Source organism: Tiliqua scincoides, chromosome 8 (genome assembly GCF_035046505.1).
Source record: "Tiliqua scincoides isolate rTilSci1 chromosome 8, rTilSci1.hap2, whole genome shotgun sequence".
Taxonomy (NCBI): domain Eukaryota; kingdom Metazoa; phylum Chordata; class Lepidosauria; order Squamata; family Scincidae; genus Tiliqua; species Tiliqua scincoides.
In genome coordinates, this window is record NC_089828.1 from 12,667,955 (window position 1) to 12,687,693 (window position 19,739).

The 19,739-nt window shown below is 42.1% G+C and overlaps 1 protein-coding gene across 2 annotated transcripts in view; it reads left to right on the plus strand.

Moving 5' to 3' along the window:
* The window catches only part of CEP152 (centrosomal protein 152), a 46,015-nt gene continuing 26,276 nt past the window's right edge, over positions 1–19,739 (plus strand). For both annotated transcript variants that reach the window (XM_066635581.1, XM_066635582.1), the window contains exons 1-9: positions 1–78; positions 2,646–2,759; positions 11,171–11,271; positions 11,474–11,543; positions 11,707–12,042; positions 12,863–13,028; positions 13,149–13,289; positions 16,200–16,339; positions 17,117–17,317. In XM_066635581.1, the coding sequence (XP_066491678.1) occupies positions 2,673–2,759; positions 11,171–11,271; positions 11,474–11,543; positions 11,707–12,042; positions 12,863–13,028; positions 13,149–13,289; positions 16,200–16,339; positions 17,117–17,317 (1,242 nt within the window). In that variant the 5' untranslated portion in view covers positions 1–78; positions 2,646–2,672. The remainder of the gene's footprint in view (positions 79–2,645; positions 2,760–11,170; positions 11,272–11,473; positions 11,544–11,706; positions 12,043–12,862; positions 13,029–13,148; positions 13,290–16,199; positions 16,340–17,116; positions 17,318–19,739) is intronic.

The following is a 19,739-nucleotide window of genomic DNA, read 5'->3' on the forward strand; positions in this document are numbered from 1 at the left end:
CCGAAGAGGAAGCGGGTTAGGTTGTCACGTGGAAGGGCGAAGGGATAGTCGTTGAGGGGTGCGCAGCGTCGGGAGTAGGTGAGGCGCCCTGGCCGGGTTGGGGGTTGCGGGTGCTCCCGTGGCCGGAGCTGCGGGGGGTTTCGGTCACCCCAGAGGGAAGGAGGGGGGAAGCTGTTGGTCGTTGCCATGGAAACGGGGCGCATCAGGCCTACTCTTTGCAAGTGCTGGGCGAGGATGTCTCACTCCTCTCCACGCTTACCTGGGAGTAAGTCCCCGTTGGCTATAATGGGACTTACTTCTGAGTAGACACCCACAGGAGGGGGCTCTCAGGCTGCACTGCTCTCCATACTTACCTGGGAGTAAGCCCCATTGGCTATAATGGGACTTACTTCTGAGTAGACCCCCAACAGGAGGGGGCTCTCAGGCTACACTGCTCTGCACACTTACCTGGGAGTAAGCCCAGTTGGCTATAATGGGACTTACTTCTGAGTAGACACACATAGGAGTGGGCTCTAGCACCACAGTGCTAGAGGCATGCTGGGGCATTTGGTGGGCCGCTGTGAGATACAGGAAGCTGGACTGGATGGGCCTATGGCCTGATCCAGTGGGGCTGTTCTTATGTTCTTAGTTTTCCCTAAGCAATCCTACAAGTGCTGCTGCTGTTCCTCACTGCTAGTCCCACTGTATTCAGCGGGGTTCCTTCCCAAGTAAGTTTGTGTAAAGTTTTATTGGTGTGAAAAAGTATGTGATGCTGTTGCAGGCCTCCTGCCCTCAGTTATGATGAAAATGGGGACGTTGCTAGGATGACCAGATACTAAGGCAGGCAGAGCACCTGCTGCTGCTGCCTTTAACCACTGCAGAGAAGAGGGAATCTGGGCAGGGGCAGCTCAACATGGATGGATTAAAAAGCTGCCCCTGCCCAAATTCCCTCTTCTCTACCCTGGTTAAAGGTAGAGGCACTCTTGTCTGCCTCTCTCTGGATCTGGTCACCCTGACCCTGTATCAGAAAAACACACCTGTAACTAGTAAGCTGTATCTGGGGTGACCACACCCAAAGGGGTCAGAGTGCCTCTGCCTTTAGCCATGGAATAGAAGAGGTAATCTGGCAGGTGCAGCTCAAATTGGAAGGGTTTAAAAAGGTGTACCTGCCAAAATTCCTCTTTAAGACATTGGTTAAAAGTATAGGCACTCTGTTCCATTTTGTATCTGGCAACCTGAGGCATTGCTAAAGTTGTGGTGGTTCTTTTAAAAATAGTGTTTTTCTCTTTTGCCCCATTTCTAAACTGGAATTTATTTCTTTAAAATAGGTACATTCCACTTTTCAACAAACAGAAAGTTCACAAAGCAGGTTACATAGTGGAATAAATGAAAAGATGGTTCCCTGTCCCAAAGTGATTCAGAACCCACAAAAAGGAAGGGGGAGGGAACCCAGCCACAGCTTCTGGAAGAAAGATGCTGTGCTAGGAAGAAGAGGAACAATTGCTCTCCCCACACTGTGAAGTAGAAGGGAACGATTTTAAAAGCCTCTTAAAAGCCATTTTAAGCCTTTAAAAGATGCCTCTTTAGGCAAGCACCATGACAAAGCCTCCTGAATGGTCCAGGGCCTAGATGAATTGTTAGAGAGATTAAGAGGGAACAAAAGGGCTCCTGGTAGAGAATTTCAACCTTAGTTTGTTTAACAAAAGGGGGAGGATTGCTGGGGATCCCAGATGGAGGTGCTGGGTACCTTGAGACTCTTGGAGTGAAGTCCCTGGGGGGTTATAGATCCAACCAAGCATCTGGGATGTGGCCCAGAAACTCAGGAAAGGAGGTGGAGTCTGGAGGAACTTGAGATCAGAGTTTCACAGATGGTTCTGAGGACTAACTGCACATACATGGAGGGTCTGCCAGGAGTTGAGGAACAAAATGTTTCCTAACTTGGCACTGAAGCTGTTTTCCTGGAAGGAAACAAAAGAGTTTGACCAGGGAACAGATGGGTTTCTGGGGCATAGCCAAAGTACTGCCTTTGCATGCAGCCCTGAGCTTTGGGCAAAGGCAGGGCTGTGGGCTGATCCTGGGTACAGACAAAGAAATGTAGCTTTTTGGCAGAGGTACCTTGATCTGGTTGTCACACTTCTCAGGTGTTAGCCTTGGCTTGGGATCCAGAGGCTCATTTAACTTTATAGGGTGAAGTCATCAAGATATGTGAGTGCCTAGTCTGAAGCCAGATAGGCAGGAGAAAGAGACCTTGTGCATGAAGTGGCTCTAGGAAAGGGGTTAGTGTTAGTTCTTCTGTGTTCTGTCCTGCTGTGGCTTGACTAGTTTGACTACTAGACTCAAAAATAGCAATCTCTGCTAAGGGAAGGGGGTAGGGGCTTCACAGCAGTACAAATTCTGATGTGAATGGCTGTACCCGGGTTCATTTTTTTTACAGATCAACAATCTTTGTATACGCAGATTATACCATGTGTAAATATACCACATATATTTACAGGATAAATAACTGTATCCTGGTACAAATTAACGATTGTTAATCAGATACTGACTGTCATATGGTAATTGAACTGCATATCAGTCTTTACCTGATGTAATATTTTTCTTTAGTATACCTTTATTTGCCGTATTAATTATAAGAGGATCTTGTATAATTTTTGCTTTTTCCCCAGATGTAACAAGATACACTTTGGTGAACAATGTCGCTTGACTTTGACAGCGCTGCTTTACAAATGCAGCATGAAGATGAGGAATATGACCCAGAGGATTATGCAAGGGAGCAAGAGGTAAATGTTAAGACCTTAAATGTTTCTTTTACATTGGGGTAGGTGACTAAGGGTTCAATCCTATTTAACTTCAGCACCAGCACTGAGCTCCAGATCAGTAGGAGTTCCAGGTGGCTGTGAGGGCCTTGGGGCAGGGGGAAGGCAGGGCAGGGGTGGGACTGGTGGAACCTTGCTCTATGCTTTGTTTCAGGCATGCTAGCAAAATAGCTAGTGCAGAATGAAGGAGACTCATTGTGGCCCCTGCGCCCTTACTTGGGGGAAGGGGATGAAAGTCCCATTAAGTTCCATCGAATGCAGTAGGACTTATTTCTGAGTAGACAGACATAGGATTGTGCTGTTAGACTGCAATCTTATGTGCACATTCCAAAGAGTAAACTCCATTTGACATAGTGAGATTTAATTCTGAGTAAATATGTATGTAGAGGTGTTTTGTTTCTGGTAAGAAAGATAGGATTACAGCCTAAGACTTACTGAACACAGTGGGCTTCTGAGTAAAATAAATGGCACCATTTTCAAACACCTCTACGTAGGTTTGCACCCTTGTTCAGTCCCAAGTATCACACTGGAAGTGAATCTTGAGATGAAAACATGACTGACCCTGCTTGTTGTGTATTGCAGCTGCCGTGCTGGGGCCCAGCTTCTGTTCTTGTTGTATAACTTGTTCTAGAATTGTGGCACTCTTATCTGAAAAAATCCTAAAGTTGGAAATTAAGAAATCTGAAAAAGATTGACTTAAGGCTTTAATTCACATCTCTGCTGCAACCATAAGGACCAAAATTGCTTGTTTTATTTAAACAAGACTGGACACTCTCTGGTGTTTGATTAGTGCCTATTGACCATGTACATCGGGGCCGTATGCAACTTGTGGACTTTCTATTGTCTGTACATTCTCTTATTCATGGTTCAGATTTTGCTGTGAAAACACAGAACCTTGAACTCCTTGCTTCAACCATGCTTTTCAAATAGGGGTGTCCAAATAATGGCCCAGGGATCACATCTGACCTGCCACAAGATTTATCTGACCCTCAGCAACTTAAAATATTTTTTTCCTAAACACACAGTTAGGCACTTAACATGTGCAGTTCTGTCCACTGCACTGTTTTCCATATGTTCTAAATGGTGTCAGCCTGGCTAACCCTCATTTTCAGGCACCTGGGCCATATGCTTTAAGACCCTCAAACCATAATTATTCAATGTTAACTTCACTCCTGCCGATTAAAACAAATTGGGTTTCCACGTGTTGACTTTTCAACAATGCTGTGAAATGATTACAGTGAGGAAATGGCATCATTTTTGCACATGTGTCAGTAATAACAAATTTGGTTTCACTAGAAACAAAATGCCATGCATTGCTTGCTTCCACCCTGTATAAAACTGATTTTTTTAGGCCTATGAAAATGTGTAAACTACACAATGTGGCCCTCCTACTGAAAAGTTTGGAGTTTCTTTTAAAAGAAAACAATACTTGTAAAAATAAAAATCAGAATGTATGTATGTATGCTTGTTTGTTGTAAGGCAACAACAACAACAACAGTATTTATATACCGCTTTTCAACAAAAAGTTCACAAAGCAGTTTACAGAGAAAATCAAATATCTAATGGCTCCCTGTCCCAAAAGGGCTCACAATCTAAAAAGATGCAACACCAGCAGCCACTAGAAAAGACACTGCTGGGGTGAGGTGGGCCAGTTAGTCTCCCCCTGCTAAATAAAAGAGGAGCACCCACTTGAAAAAGTGCCTCTTAACCAGTTAGCAGGGGTTTAAAAGGCAAAAAATTATGTAGTTATAAGTCCAAAATTAGGAATTCTGTATGAATTTTTCATTCAATAATAACAATCTTACAGTTTCAAGTCTTGTAACTAACAGCCCAGTTAACATCAGTATTATATGTTTAACTGACTTTTTAGCACAATTTCTACAATAATTCCAACTTACTGTATATCTTCAGGAATAGTAATGTCTTTCTCAGTTTCTAAATACTGTCCTGGATAATTACACTTTGCCTGTCTTCATTATCATGCAGTCCCAACCTGGAGAAGTTACTCATCTATTTCTTGATTTAAGTGCTAATGCTGTTGTCTTGGAGAGAGAGATTTCTAGTGAGGTCATAAACTGCTTGAATTTGCCCCTAAGACTCTCATGATGTCATCCAAGCAGCTCCTTATTAAAAACACTATTTGAAAGTGTCTCTGTCATTTGTTACACCTAAAGTTTCTTGGGATGTTGGGGTCAGCTGTTGTAAGAGAAGTGTGAATTATGCCTCTTTGTATGTGGATTATTTAGGAATGTGGGTGCCTCTCTTCAATGGGAAGAGAGAACAGCTGATGTTCTGTGCAGCACTTCAGTATGTGTCTTCGGTAAATCCAGTTTTATTCTGTGGCTAGTGAGGGCAATATTTAAGCATATTTACTGTAGTTATTACGGTGCATATTAGAAGTGGAAGCTTTGTGGAAGTTTCTGTGGAAGCTTTGTGTACAGATATCCCCCGCTTTTTGACGGTTCATTTTTTGATGATCCACTCCTTCAACACATTTCGATTATACCTGGACGTCATTCATTCAACACATGTTCTAATCTTTCAACCTCTCTTTGCTGTTCTAAAGCAGGGGTGCCCAAACCCCGGCCCTCAGGGAGCCCCCAGTCTCCAGTGAGCCTCTGGAGATTTGTTGGAGCCCACACTGGCCCAACACAACTGCTCTCAGCGTGAGTGCGACTTTTGATCTTTCATGTGAGCTGTGGGATGAGGGCTCCCTCCACTGCTTGTTGTTTCACGTCTGTGATGCAGCAGCGGCAGCAAAGGAAAGGCCAGCCTTGGTTTGTGCGAGGCCTTTTATAGGCCTTGAGCTATTGCAAAACCTTCACTCATTCATATAAGTTCATCTTTAATATATTCATTTATGTAAATTTATTCAAATTTTAAATGTAGATTGTCTCTCTGACACTGTGTGGGGGGCTGGGGGGAGAATCAATGTGGCCCTCCTGCCAAAAACTTTGTACACCCCTGTTCTAAAGACTAAAAAAGACCAGGTTATTCTTTTCAACCATTTCCACTTTCACCTCTGCTCTAGTCCCTAATCTGTTAAATGAGTGGAGGATGCACCTGTATGTGGGAAAAAATCCAGTATCTGCTACTTGCTAGTTTTCAGGACGGAGGCTGATCAGGTGGACTCACCCACAGAGTATTGAATCAGTGAATTACATTTTAGTAAAGATACCTGTGCTGTTTAGCCCCCAGAGAACTGCAGATTCTCTGGACAAAGATCTGTCAGCTGATGTTGGTTCTGGCATGAAGCAGTGTATGTGTCCCAGTTTAGTTTTGAATAATAAGGAAATGGCAATTTGAGGGGAAAGGAATGACAGACATGCTCTTTTTTGTGTGACTCATCCTGTCTTGTTTTCTTTCACAGTATTGGAGATATAGATCTCTCTCAGTGTAGTAAGACTGGATGTTAATTTGTCAGTGAATGTTGCAGTGTTCACAATCAAAAGGAATTTAGTACATTTGGGATACTTTTCTTTTTTAAACCACTCTTCATACTGTAGAACAATCTCTTGTGACTGCTTTTAAAAATATCTTTAGGGCGCAATCCTAACCCCTTATGTCAGTGCTTTCCAGCACTGGTATAGCTGTGCCAATGGGATGTGTGCTGCATCCTGCAGTTGGGTGGCACTTATGGAGGCCTCCTCAAAGTAATGGAATGTTTATTCCCTTACCTCAGAGCTGCATTGCCCTTATATCAGTGCTGGAAAGTACTGACATAAGGGGTAGGATTGCGACCTTAGTTGATTAGCAGCAATGTTCTTTGCTCGGGCTACTATAGTGCCACCCTTCCTTCTATCCCCAGTTCTCACTGAGTTGGTAAACCTGTGTCAAGGCTATACCACTTCATGCTGTAGAAATAATCTGATTTGATGCTTCTTCATATGTTAAATTCTCTGAGCCTAAGGCTTCAGGACTGTGCCCTGGTATGCATAGGTCAGGGTGGTCCAACTTTGAATAGTAAGGGGGGGCCGCAAGACCCTGGTGTTGCAGTCCAAGTGGGCAGTTAGGAAAGTAATTGGCGGTGATGCGATGATGTTACCGCCAATTATTTCTGGGTTCTGAACTGCTGAAGTCACTCGAAGGAGGAGGCGGTAGGAGAAGCAGGTGGAGGAGGAGGCGGCAGTGGGTGTGGTGGGGATCTTTGGTTTCCCTGCCCTGTGCTGCCATGCTCAGCGCAGCAGGGATATAAAAAAGCTGTTGAAGCTGCAGCAGGAAGAGGTGGTGGGTGCAGTATGACTTTTTGAGGGCTGCTTATTGGGCCACCCTGGCATAGGTGATCTGGAAATAATTATTAAGCATAATTGAACAAAAATCGTTGATGGTGTCTGTCTTGAGGTGTCTGGAAACTACTATACACTTTTTGACAAGAAAATAGACAAATCATACATTGCCATCTAAATGTTTCAGAATGTTCCACAAACTATGGGTCCATGACCCATCAGTGAGTCATGACCCAATTTTTGATTGTTTGTGAAACTGCTAGGGTAGATTAGGCTATGTGCCTCAGGGGTTAACAACCTGCTACTTGTGGGGAGCACTGCTGCCCAATCACTGTTATAGCCGCAAAGGCTTGAGTGGCTGATAAAGTGAATTTTTTTTTTTTTCAAAGGTGGGTCCCAATGCTAAAAAGTTTGGGAACTATTGAGTAAAGTATTGTAAATTCCTACCAAAAAGCAGAAGTGACATTTTCTTGGTGTTCTTAGTTTAGTATTGTTTGTGTTTACCACCCTCCTTTTTTGGGGGGGGGGTTACTAATGCTCCCCAGGATGACGTAGTTTTTATATTATCTCTTCTACTTGCCCATCATCCTTTTGCAGGCGGATGTTTCTGCTCTAATTAACGCAACATGTATAGGTTTTGTTAGTGTGGAGAGATAGAAAGTTTGGGTGCCAAAGCTAGATGCAGTAACTGCTTCTGTGTTGTGTGTACAGCTTTTTAGTAACCTTGTGAGGAAAAAAGAATGTACTGCACAGATGCCTCAGTTGAGAGCCAATATGTTTACCAAAACCACCTCTTCGGAGGTTTGGAAGAACAGGTACACTCTATACAAGATTCCTTGCTCCAAGTAAGTAAAGAAGACTTTTTTTGTTTAGCTGTTGAAAAGTAGGTTCTGTGGGCTAAGTAAGTGACTGAAAATATTGTATCATTATTAACTGAAAACAGTTCCCTTTTCAAGAGTGCATTATTGTTTCTTGATATCAACTGAAATAATTTGTTGCCTTATTAATATCTCCTATGTGCAGGGACATTACTGTGTAAAATTTATATCTGATCCTGCATGAGTTACTATGTTTATACTCAACTTTTCAGCCTAAATTGGCTCAGTTAACAATTAAATTGTATACAGCTATAATTATGATAGGGGTATACGGGAGCAGAGACTTCTGATTCTTGGCAGTTATGTGAGAATTCCGGTTTCAGGCTCTCCCTACAGACAGAAAAGGCAGACCTGGGGTCTGCTAAGGAATTCAGGACATACTAGTACAGTGGTACCTCGCATAACGAAGGCCCCGCGCAGCGAAAAACTCGCAGAACGAAAGCGTTTTGCGAAGTTTGGTAACTCGCACAACAAATTTTTATGACCCCTGCTTCGCAAGACGAATTTTTGTTTTGGTTTGACTTAAGGGGGGATCTTCATGCCAGTTTATGATCCCCTTCACCCTAGTAAGGGGCGGATCTTCATGTCAGTTTATGATCCCGTCCACCCTAGTAAGGGGCGGATCTTTATGTAAGTAAGTCCCATTGTGCTTGCTCCCAGGAAAGCTTGCACAGGATTACAGCCTTCAAACTCCCCACTCAGCATCCCCCCATCGCTCATTCACCCTCTCACTGCCCCATTTCCTTCACATTTCCCCCCATGATCACGGCAAAAGCAAGCAATTGAGTGCAGCTGCTCTGTCCTCCCCAGCTTAGAGCACAATCCTGTGCATGTCTCCTCAGAAGTAAGTACCATTGTGCTTACTCCCAGGAAAGTGTGCACAGGATTACAGCCTTCAAGCTCCCCACTCAGCATCCCCCCCTTTTTGAAATCCTCTGTACAGTATGTATGCCTTTAAAGAGCACTTAATAAACACTTTGTAAACCAAATTTGACTTTGTTCTGACTTTTCTTGCCCATAGGAACGCATTAATTAAATTTCAAGCATTCCTATGGGAAAACGTGCTTCGCAAAACGAAAAACTCGCATAACTAAAGGACTCGCGGAACGAATTAATTTCGTTATGCGAGGCACCACTGTATAATGTCATGATCATTTCCTGCTATTTCTTTGCTAATATGCAAGAGAAATAGTGCAGCATGAATGGAAGTTGTCCCGCCTGCTCCTCCATGTCTTCTAGGAGTTGGAAACTACTTTGGGAGGGAAAGGAGCAGCTCTTTGTTCAGGGAGTGGCTGGAGTGTTGGGTTGAATGAGGAGAGGGAAAGACTTGGGTGAATGAGTCAAGTGTGGATGATAATAAATCAACTGTAGGCAATTGGTTAACAAGGCAATTACAACTGTATTGAGCTCCCTATATTATATGAGGTAATGTGGAATATAAATCTTTCAAATAAGGAATTAAAAATTGCTGAGATTTTCTGATGTGATGTTTCTGTTATGGTGCTTGTGATGGAAGGTGACAGTATGACCAGGGTAATATGCCATTGGGGCAAAAAGCTTAAAAGCCACACTGCTAGAGCATGAAAGGCACATAGAATAGTGAAAGCTGTTTTCATCTAAAAATCATAGTTAGTCTCACAGAAAAGCTGCTTGAAAGAATTATTTAGAAGCTGTTTTCACAGAAGCTGAGACCTTGGGCCTCAAAGTCTTGTGTTGATATGCTTTGGAATTTGGAAAAGGGAGTCGTATCTAAGGCAAAGATAGATAGGCTACAACTTAGCAGAAGTATACGACCAGCCAAGATATCACAAGCTGAGAAAACACATATATGCAACAATTGTAGTCATTAGAAGTAAGTTTTAGCTGCTGGCTTATCAGCTGGAAATGTTTCTTGGCAGACTAATATAGCGTCTAGCTAGCTGGCCAGAAGACAACACATTTAATTAGATAAACAAGAGCATCCTTGAGAATCAGTCTTTGTTTGAATTGCAACTGAAATGGAGAAATGAATGCTAGAGGGGGTTGGTGCAGTTTTGAATAGGGAGGTGCAGAGAGAGAGCAGTTTGCCTAGGAAATCTGAGTAACTTGTTTGAAGGTAAATGGGAGAAGGATTTCTTAAAAAGAAAATGTGATGCAGTGGAAGTTTGGCTTGTTTTACGTTAAATATATGAAATATATTTCATATAAAATATATGAAAAATCACAAGAAGCTGGTTGAAGCCTTAGCCAGCCACTGAAGGGAAGAGGTCACTTCTAGCAAGGATATACACCACTATAGATCCCTCAATACCAATGTACTCAAAGTAACTGGTCACAAATAGAATTAAGACATAGATTAAAACTGTTAAAAGGAAGTTTAAAAGACTTTGCCTCGAAAAGGGCCCCACAGTGTTTTGCTAAAAACAGGAAGGAATTCAGGAGAGATAGTACAGGTGGTTCAAGCAAGGCTATCCTAAGAGTCTGAAGGGAATGTATGCCAAGAAATGGGTTTGAAGTTCTGCCAAGAAGGACAGTCCTGGATAAAATAATGTTATAGCATCCCCTGCTGGTTCTTGAAAACTTTGTAATTCAGTATGTTTAATTGTTTAATTTTACCTTATTTGGAAACCTGTAACTTGAAGTTCACCTATCAAGTGTCTCGAAGGCTATCTACAGCCTATTAAGAGTTAGCCCCATTTATGATGTCAAACTTCAGCCACTGGGAAGTTCAGATCTTCAAACAAAGGACCCAAAATGTTATAAAGGGTCTGGTTACGATTGATATTAGCTCTCAATGCTTTGGACAGGAGTCCCATGAGATGCCCATTGCTAGCAATGAAATAAAAGCTTGCAAACGATCACCCTTGACTACTGAGTCTTGCTTTTTGGACCTTGCAACATCTGGTTCTGAACAAATTGATTTCTGTTCTGGCTCATTATGCCTGAGTGGCAGCAGTCAAAAGTATCTTTGTCAAAGTCATGCCTGCAACAGGCTGGCTCCCATAAATGGGTGCCTCACCACTATGATGCCCTGTTCTCCCTTCTTCTCTTAATACCTGTCTTGACTGCAAGAGGAAATAGTTTCTATCTTTTTTGCAGAAAAGTGGGGGGACACTGCACCTATGAACTTCCATTGTAGCCATCTAGGGTATTCATTCTTCAGAGCAGTATTTGCTTTTCCACAAATTATTTCCTATATGTTGAAGGTGTACTGGAGGCTCTTCTTGTTTTGTAAAGTTCAGAAACTGTGTTAATAATTGTGTTCTCCGCATCTACATATGTCTTATCTCAGCTGCAACAGCTATTGACAGACCTTCCCCATGATATGCTGGAAGACAGTGGAGATCACCTCTCCAACTTCTCTGACTGTGGTACACCGGAGGAGCATGAGCTGTAAGGGACTCTCAGTTTATTCCCCTTCTCCCCTCGCCCCCCACATACTTTTGGAAGCAGTGACATCCTGAAATTCAAAAGAACTGCATGAGTAACATTAGCAGAAAAATAAGTCTACTGAAAAAAACATAGCTAGTGATACATAAAAGTCACAAAGCGATATTTAACAGGATTTAAAAAACTCCATTTGCTTTCTGTTTAGAGTACATGAACCTTGGGATCAGGATGCTACCATATGGAATGATCATCCAGTTGCTACCAATGTACAAAGTGTAAGTAAATTGAAAACATAGTGGACTGGAATGACAATATGCTTTTTTTTTTAAAAAAACACAACTTGATACCACTTGCTGTGAAGTTGTAAGTGTTCATTAGCTTATCTAGGAAAATACCTAGTAGCCCAGTAGTACTGACTTAATTTTAACTGATTTGCAGGACTATAATCAGAGTCAGAATGTGTATGCTGCTGAACGCTTTCTATATGATCAAGGAAACATCCAGGGTGAAATGCATGGCAATGATTGGCCTGGCCATCACAGTGAAGAAGAAGATAAAAGCATGTACGAGATCTCTGGCAGGGCCAGTGAAGATGAGTCTGATGATGTACACATCAGAGGAGATGGACATAATGCACCAAACCACTACCAGCAAAACCACATGTATCACCTTCCAGAAAACTTTAGACCTTACATAAATGGCCACCAGCAGGAGTTCAATAACCAACACAACAAAATAGCAAACTTTGTAGATACTAAGAAAGAACACAAGAAGGTATGTGGGTTATTGATTAGGCTGTTTTCTTATTTCATGTCCCAATATTCAACTGTTTTATGTTGTAACAATCAGAGGTATTTCAAACTGAAAGTACTGTAAAATACAATTGCAGTCTCTAAATTGAGTATGCTTGTGATTGTTGAATATAAAATTAAACCTTTTGGAGGGGGTTGGAGGAAATAATCCTATTGGTGCATGTAAAAATGCCTTAGATCAGTGTTTCTCAACCATTGATTCAGATGCCACTGTTGATACTTGAGGCAGTGTCTGGTAGTACTTGCAAGAACCCTGGACACCCACTGCCAGGCAGTGAGACCAGCAATGTGACACAATAAACAGTTGTAGAAGGCTCAGCTCTATGGGCAGACCTCCAGTATGTGCTTTTTGCATACTCAAAAAAGCCCTTCTGTCTGCCCTGACCTTCCCACCAATGTCTGTAATGTCGCATCTGGCCTCCCAACCTGGAAGCAACTAGTGATTGTCATCACCAGTTAGTTCTAGTGGTACTTCCAGTAGGTGGACCGTGCAAAGTGGTAAGGCAGGGGGCAAATGTTGATAAATACTGCCTTAAATCAAACTTGGAAACTCAGTTGAAATCAGTGATCCAAATTCTTCACATATAGTGGTATGACCCTAGATTTCCCTTTACGTATGAGTTGGGACTCACACATGTGCGAAAGGGAAAGGGAAAACTTGCACATGAGCTTCTCTTCTGTATGGTGCAATATATGTATATTTTGTATGGTACAAATAGAAAATATCTTGTAAGAAGCAGCTTGTATTCCTTTTGCATTTTATGCTTTTGTTGCAATTGTAGTTTGGAACTTCAGATACAACTAACAGCCAGTCTGGTGAGCCTTACAAAGTAATTTATAAACCATATCCGAATAACATCCAGCAATCAGTTCCCATTTCTCCAGATGGAACAAGAAGAAATGAAGTATTTGAAAAGATGCAGCAAGAATTCCTGGCCACTGCTGAGAGTAAGTGTTGCATTAAAACCTCTAAGAAGGGATGTTTAATCCTAATTTTTCCTTAAAATAAAGAGGAGTATGTGTGCAATAAACATGATTTGAAGATGAGAATTTTATCTGAATCGACAGATTCTTCAGACAACATGCAGATTCTGCAACTTCAAGTTCTTAATAAAGCGAAAGAGAGACAATTAGAAGAGCTTAATAAACAACTGGAAGAGAGATCACAGCAGATTAGGTACCTGTCTCATCAGCTTGCAGTGGTCAAAGGTAAATTGCTATGGGACTGGGGTTTTGTTCTCCAAGTAATCTAGATCTTTGGAAAGAAGATGAGCATCCTTTGGTGGGGTAACCAGGATACAGCATGGTGTGTTCCAGTTTCCTTCACCTTAAACCTTCTAGTTGGGCACATGTGGGTGATTGCAGGGACATGTTCATTAGGCATTGTGTGTGTGTGTTCCTATTTTGTCAGGCTCCTAAATTATAAGTGATTGTGGGAGTAGGTCTTCACTGTCCTCATTTATACACTGGCCTCATTGGGCATGTGTAGTATATAATGATTTCAAGTTATTTCCTATAAGCTCCTACCTTATTTTTGTTTTGGGATACAGAGGATGTAGCTATGCAATACAGAATGGGTTAAAATTATCTGGTATTTCACCTGGTATGGAGTGTTTTCCAGATGAGCCTATCAAATCATGAGGCCTAGTAATTTGTCTGGGAGATTCTAGAGCTACAGTGTTGTTGAAGCTAAGGAGGTATGGATTGCATTAGTGTCTGGAGGCAAACCCCACATAAGCAACAAAACTTTCTAAAGAAAGAGGGGGATATAGCATACGGTTGCATTTAAAGTTGCCTGTCTGCATCCAGGAATCTTCCCTCACTCATGAGCTTAACTCCAGAGAGGTTATGGTCCAAATAGAAGCACGAGACCAGCTATAGAACTTGCCCATGAGAGCACCACACAAACACTTACACAATATTAGTGCGTGTTTTCTTTTTTATATAAAATAACTATCTTCTATTATTTTGTCCAATATCAAGTGAGGAGCTATTGGTTAATATTATATATGCTTTGAATGCAAAAGTCACTAAATTCAGTCCCTATTATCTCCAGATAGAGGTTTTCAGGTAGTGGGCAGAGGGAAAGACTTTGCCTGAGATGCTGATGGGCTGCTGCCGGGCACAATAGTAGACTATATAGGGAATAGACAGTATACCTGGACACTGGCGTCGCTAGGGGGGTGCGGGCCGCACCGGATGATGCGCCCTGGGGGAGGACATGCTAACATCACGGGGTTAGGAGCTACCGCATCATGCCATACACTGTTGCATGTGGAATGGCCAGTGGAGTGCATTGCAAAAAACAAATGAAATAGCTCCTTTCCTTCAAAAGTTATGGCCAAAAAACCGGAAGGAAAAAATGCATGGAGCCCTATGGAAAGTGAAAGTGAGCAGTATCACGTGTTCACTCGCGGGTAGGCGTACTTGCCATAGTCCGTTGGAAAGGGCAGGCTGATCCAGTGAACGCAGCCCCCCAAAAACACCTGAGAAGCTCCCCCCAGCCGCGAGTCTGAGCCTGAAATGAAGCCACGTGACTGTGTTTACTCGCAAGTAGGCAGACTTGCCTTAGTTGAGACAGGCTGAGAAGCTCCAAGGATGGTCCTCATCCAATGAGTACAGCCCCCCAAAACACCGGAGAAGGAGGTTCCTCCCTCCCAGCTGCCTCCCTCCCAGTCTATGGAGCCCTATGGAAAGTAAAGCAGCCTCACAGTTGCATTTACTCATGAGTAGGCAGACATGCCTTGGCTGGAGGTCAGGCCAGGCAAAGGGGAATGTGAGGTCACCGGAAGGGTCCTGATCGATGGAGCTGCTCCAGAAGGCAGCCTCCCCCCCCCCCCAAACGAACAAAAAAGAGGCTTGAATGGTAAGGGGAAAGTTTTCTATTTTGCACTTGCAAAGCCAGGTGGGTCTTTATATGGATATGCCTGAAATAGAAGAACTTTAAACTGGGCACTGGGAGGGTTGAAAATCTCACTGATTCTTTTTGGGGTTGTTATTGCAGGCAGATTACAGAGTAAGCCCCATTGACCACTATGGGACTTACTTCAGAGTAGACATGCATAGGATTGGGCTCAGAGGCTGCAATCCTACCCACACTTTCCTGAGAGTAAACCCCATTGACCACAATAGGACTTACTTCAGAGTAGGTTCACTTGGTGGAACAGGACTGGCTCCCCCTCATTTACTTTTATTTTAATTTAATTATTTATAATTTATTTTAATTGCTTGATGATGTCACTTCTGGCCATGACATCACTTCCAATGGGTCCTGAACAGATTGTCATTCTAAAAAGTGGGTCCCAGTGCTAAAAGTTTGAGAACTGCTGCAATAAAGTATTAGTAAGTTGACACAGGGTGCATGTGTGTGAGACTCTACAAGTTTTCAAAATCACTAAAATCAGAATTTGGAGGAATAATAACATCATGTTATATATCAATCAATGCATAATTTCATGCAGAATGCAATGAAACAAACCACATTGAAATATCTGTGTTCTAACAAAAGGTACAGCCAAAAATCTGGTGGGGGCAGGACGATGGTATGTCACCACGCCCACCACCTGTGGCATTGCCCCGCCCACTACATGGGGTGATGCGCAGGCCTCCCGCACCAGGTGACGCAAATCCTAGTGATGCCACTGTACCTGGGTTAGTGGTATAACTTGGAATAAGGTTGTTTTGTATGTTCTGTAAATTATAATTAATATGATGCTTTTGAAATTAAAACTACTTTAATCTGAGCCTAAATTTGCACCTGATGTTTAAAATAATATAATAATATATAATAATATATATTTGATTTGGAGAAAATATGTTCCCCAACTCCCCCTGCTGGTCACTGCACTGTTAGAACTCTTGACTTCTGGTGGCAGAGGGCTTCCTCTATGTAACATGTTTACTGGCCTCTGATCTGCTTTATAACCTGTTTGGCATTGTATGCAAGTGACTTCATTTCCAGTGGACGCAAACAGAATTTGAAATGGTGGGTGCTCTTCTGGTTTGCTTTTTCCTTTTGTATATCTGTTAAAAAAACAACAAATGTTTACATTATAATCTCTATACCCCTGAGTATGTTCCAATTTTAAAAATCAAAATTATGTGCTTTCTCTTGTAAAGATGAAAAGGATGGCATGTGTCTTAGTCTTCAGGAAAGTCAAAAACTCTATCAAAATGGCAAGGAAAAGGAAATTCAACTTGAAGGTCAAATAAAAGCTTTTGAAATCCAGATTCAGACGCTGACTGCCAATGAGGCGCAGGTACAGTAATTATTGTATTTGTAGCTACTGGAAACTTTGTGAATGTTCACATCATGAACTATTTACAGCTACTTGTTAAATATTGTCCAGCATGTGTGGCATGAGACTTGGAAGTTCACGGAATTTGATATAAACCCCCACACAGGATGGGTAAAAGCCCTCTTTCTGTTTCTGATACAGCCTCAAGCCAAATGGCAGAGGTGTGTTCCCCTTTCTGTGAAGCTGAATGGGGGAATAATTAGTTTTTGGAGAAGGAAGAGAGGTTATGACCTGCCTGGTTGCTGTGCAGCTAGATGGTGGATCACTCTTCCTTTTTTCCCAGCAGAAATTGTCCCATAGCACCCATTGGCGTTCATATGGAGAGAAAAGGGGGGCCATCCCATGATGCATTGCAGCACAGCTTTCCTTGCTTCCTTTCCTGTTGCCCAACCCTTTCTCAATGCCTTGGGGAAAAGATGTTGTACTGATAATTTTGAGCAGGTGTTCAATATTACTGTTGGCCACCATGCACTTTGCTAAACCAACATCTCTGCACCCCAGCCAGCCCAGTTTGCTTTTGACATGCACAAGAAAGGGAGGGGGGAAATGGGGGGAGATTGTTGGCACCCTTCTGTGCTGTGCTGCTGCACAGGAGATACTTCTTGTTCAGTGTGATTTCAACATGTTCCTCCCAGGACAGATGTCAAACTGCTGTATAATTGGTGTTGGTACCTTTCACATACCGGTAATCAACTTTCATTGCATGTTAATACGTTGTGCAAATTACTCTTTTGGTAGCTGGTCAAACAGGCCAAAGCTGCAGAGGTTGCCATGGAAAGCTTGCAGCAGCAGCTTTTGGAACTCCGGCGCTCTGATGCTCTTCTACGTGCTAGAGAACAACATGAGACTATTGTTGCAGCACTAAAACAGAAAAACGAAGAGCAAGTCTTGTCTTTGCAGCAAAAACTTGATGCGAAGCATTCAGAGCTCCAGGAACAGGTCAGATTGGGGCTTGCCATATGAATGTATTTAAAATAAGCACGTAAATCAGCAACGTTTTGCCTTCTCTTGATAGACTTCCAAACTCTTCCTTTAAAAATACTAATTACTTGCAAAGTGTGCTAGAGCTACAAAATCATAGAACTTCGATGTGTGTAACCAGACCAGAGCTAATGGCTTTAACATTAAAAAAAAAAATTGAAACAAGTAGGTTACCCCACCCATTCACTCTTGATTTGCTTCCAGACAGAATATTGTACAGACTATACACACACAACAGATTTTGTGTTGTAGATGAAATTCAGATAAACCTCCTTTAAAAATGCAGGGAAGTCTGTGATCCTCAATTGAAGTAAGTCTGAAGGAACTTTGAAGCTTCCTTGCTCTGGAGTAAAAAGACCTGCAGATGTTGAAGGCTTGAGATGAAAGTTAATCTGCTAAAGCTGCAATCCTAAACACAGTACCCTGGGATTAAGCCTTGTTGAATGCTGTGGGTCTTACTTTTGAGTAGTCATGCATGGGATTGTGCTGTAAATATCCTCAAAAAATGGAAGATACCTTAACATGCTGTTGGCATGATGCTGGAGTTTATTAGTACTATTACTTCTGTTGACCTTGTGTTTTTCCTTTGTGCATTTTGAGGAGGTGGTGCTCATAGACCCAGAAAAACCTAAGAGAGCCAGTGTAGGCTGCTACTTAGCAAACTATTGCTGGTGCCTTCAGATGATAATCTCCACCTCCTGTGTATAAAAGGGCTTCCTATCAACATTGGCCAGTCCACCACCTGAGGATATAAGTTCTAGAAACTAGAAAGTTCATGCATGTTTTAGAATACTCTTTTAAAATGCTACTATGGTCTACATTCTATGCTTCTTAGAGTAGGAAGATACTATCTTCTATACAGCCAATCTATATGGCACGGTTTGTTTAATGTGAACTTACTGCCAGAGTCTGAAAGATGATCTGAAAGTCACTTTCTTATACAGGTTGTACTTGTATAAGCATATTTAGCTGGGGTGGGAGTGAGACTTTTAAGAAGTGCTTTTTGGTGCTTGCCATTTTGCAAGCAGTTAACAAGATTTTGTCCTTTAAAAAAACCTTTTTCTGCAACTGCTTCTGTGATTCAAGGTAGCCTATGCTGTAGTAGGCTGCCTTTCTTAGTCCAATTTTGAAAGTAGGAGTAACGATTGAAGTGGAGCCTCCTTCTGAGGTTTGCCATTTTTTACCATTTCATTGCAGCCCTGTGACCCCCATCCTTCCATGGTCCTATGAACTTGCTATAAACTGCTCCAGGTGAATGGGTGGCCATCTAAAGTCATGACTATTTGAAGCAGCCCGCATTGCTGCTTGAATGTGTGAATTGGGCCTTTTGAGGTTTGTGCCAGATGAGTTGGTTTGATTTTCTTAGCAAACATAGCAAGTAAAACACACATCACTTGATTTTTTGCTGGGAGGCCTCTTCTGTTGGTGTGTGCTGCCAGTTGACTTACATTGTTCTGCTGCCAATATTAAATTCTTTTCTTCATGCCTTTATATGGAGATGGACTTATTATTTCTGTCCCCTTAGGCATACCTTCTGGTGACTTAATTTTTATTGCATAAGATTTCCTGACAGGAATTTTATTTACTTAATGAATTCTTTGCTAGTGTCTACAAACTACAAGTATACTTCTCCACAATACAAAGTAAAAATAGACCTATGTTTTGTACTACCTCCAGCTTTTTATAACCACTGATATTGAATAAATTACTAATATAGAATGAGATAATGTGTCAGCATTAGTGTTTGTGTGAGACTGAATGCAGGATTGTGAGTGGATGGTTGAGGAGGTGTCAGAGTGAGTTTTGGTTATCATTCAGGAGTGTTAACCTTTGGTCTTGGATTAAGGAACTCCAGGAGTTCCTACAAGCTGGTGTTCTCTCTTGGTGAGAGAGGGACAGGGGACAAGGTGGGGGATCTCTGGCTCCGTTTGAGGGGGCAGGGGGAAAGGTGGGGGACCTCTCGCTCTGTGAGAGGGGGTCAGGGGGCGAGAGAGTTCAGTGAGAAGGGGTGTTGTATGTAGTTATTTAATTGTGAAGTGAGAGTGACTGAATGCTGAGTGGAGTATGTGGTCGAGGTTGTGTGGTTTATGGGTCAGTCCTGCCAAAGGGTAATGTGTTTGACATCTTGAGAGAGTTGGGGGTTTGGGAGTGCAACAACCATTAATAAAGTGGATTTTTTATTTTTAAATTTATTTTAAATTTGGGTTCCAAGTTTTATTGTGTGTGTTTTTTTAAAATGTTTTATTTTTATACATTTATATATTTTATGTTTTTATATTTCTTTTGTAAGCCACCTTGAGTGCCCTTTACTGGGACAGAAGGGCAGGATATAAATTCTATAAATAATGTTTTTGGACTTGGCAGTAGGTATTTAAAAACA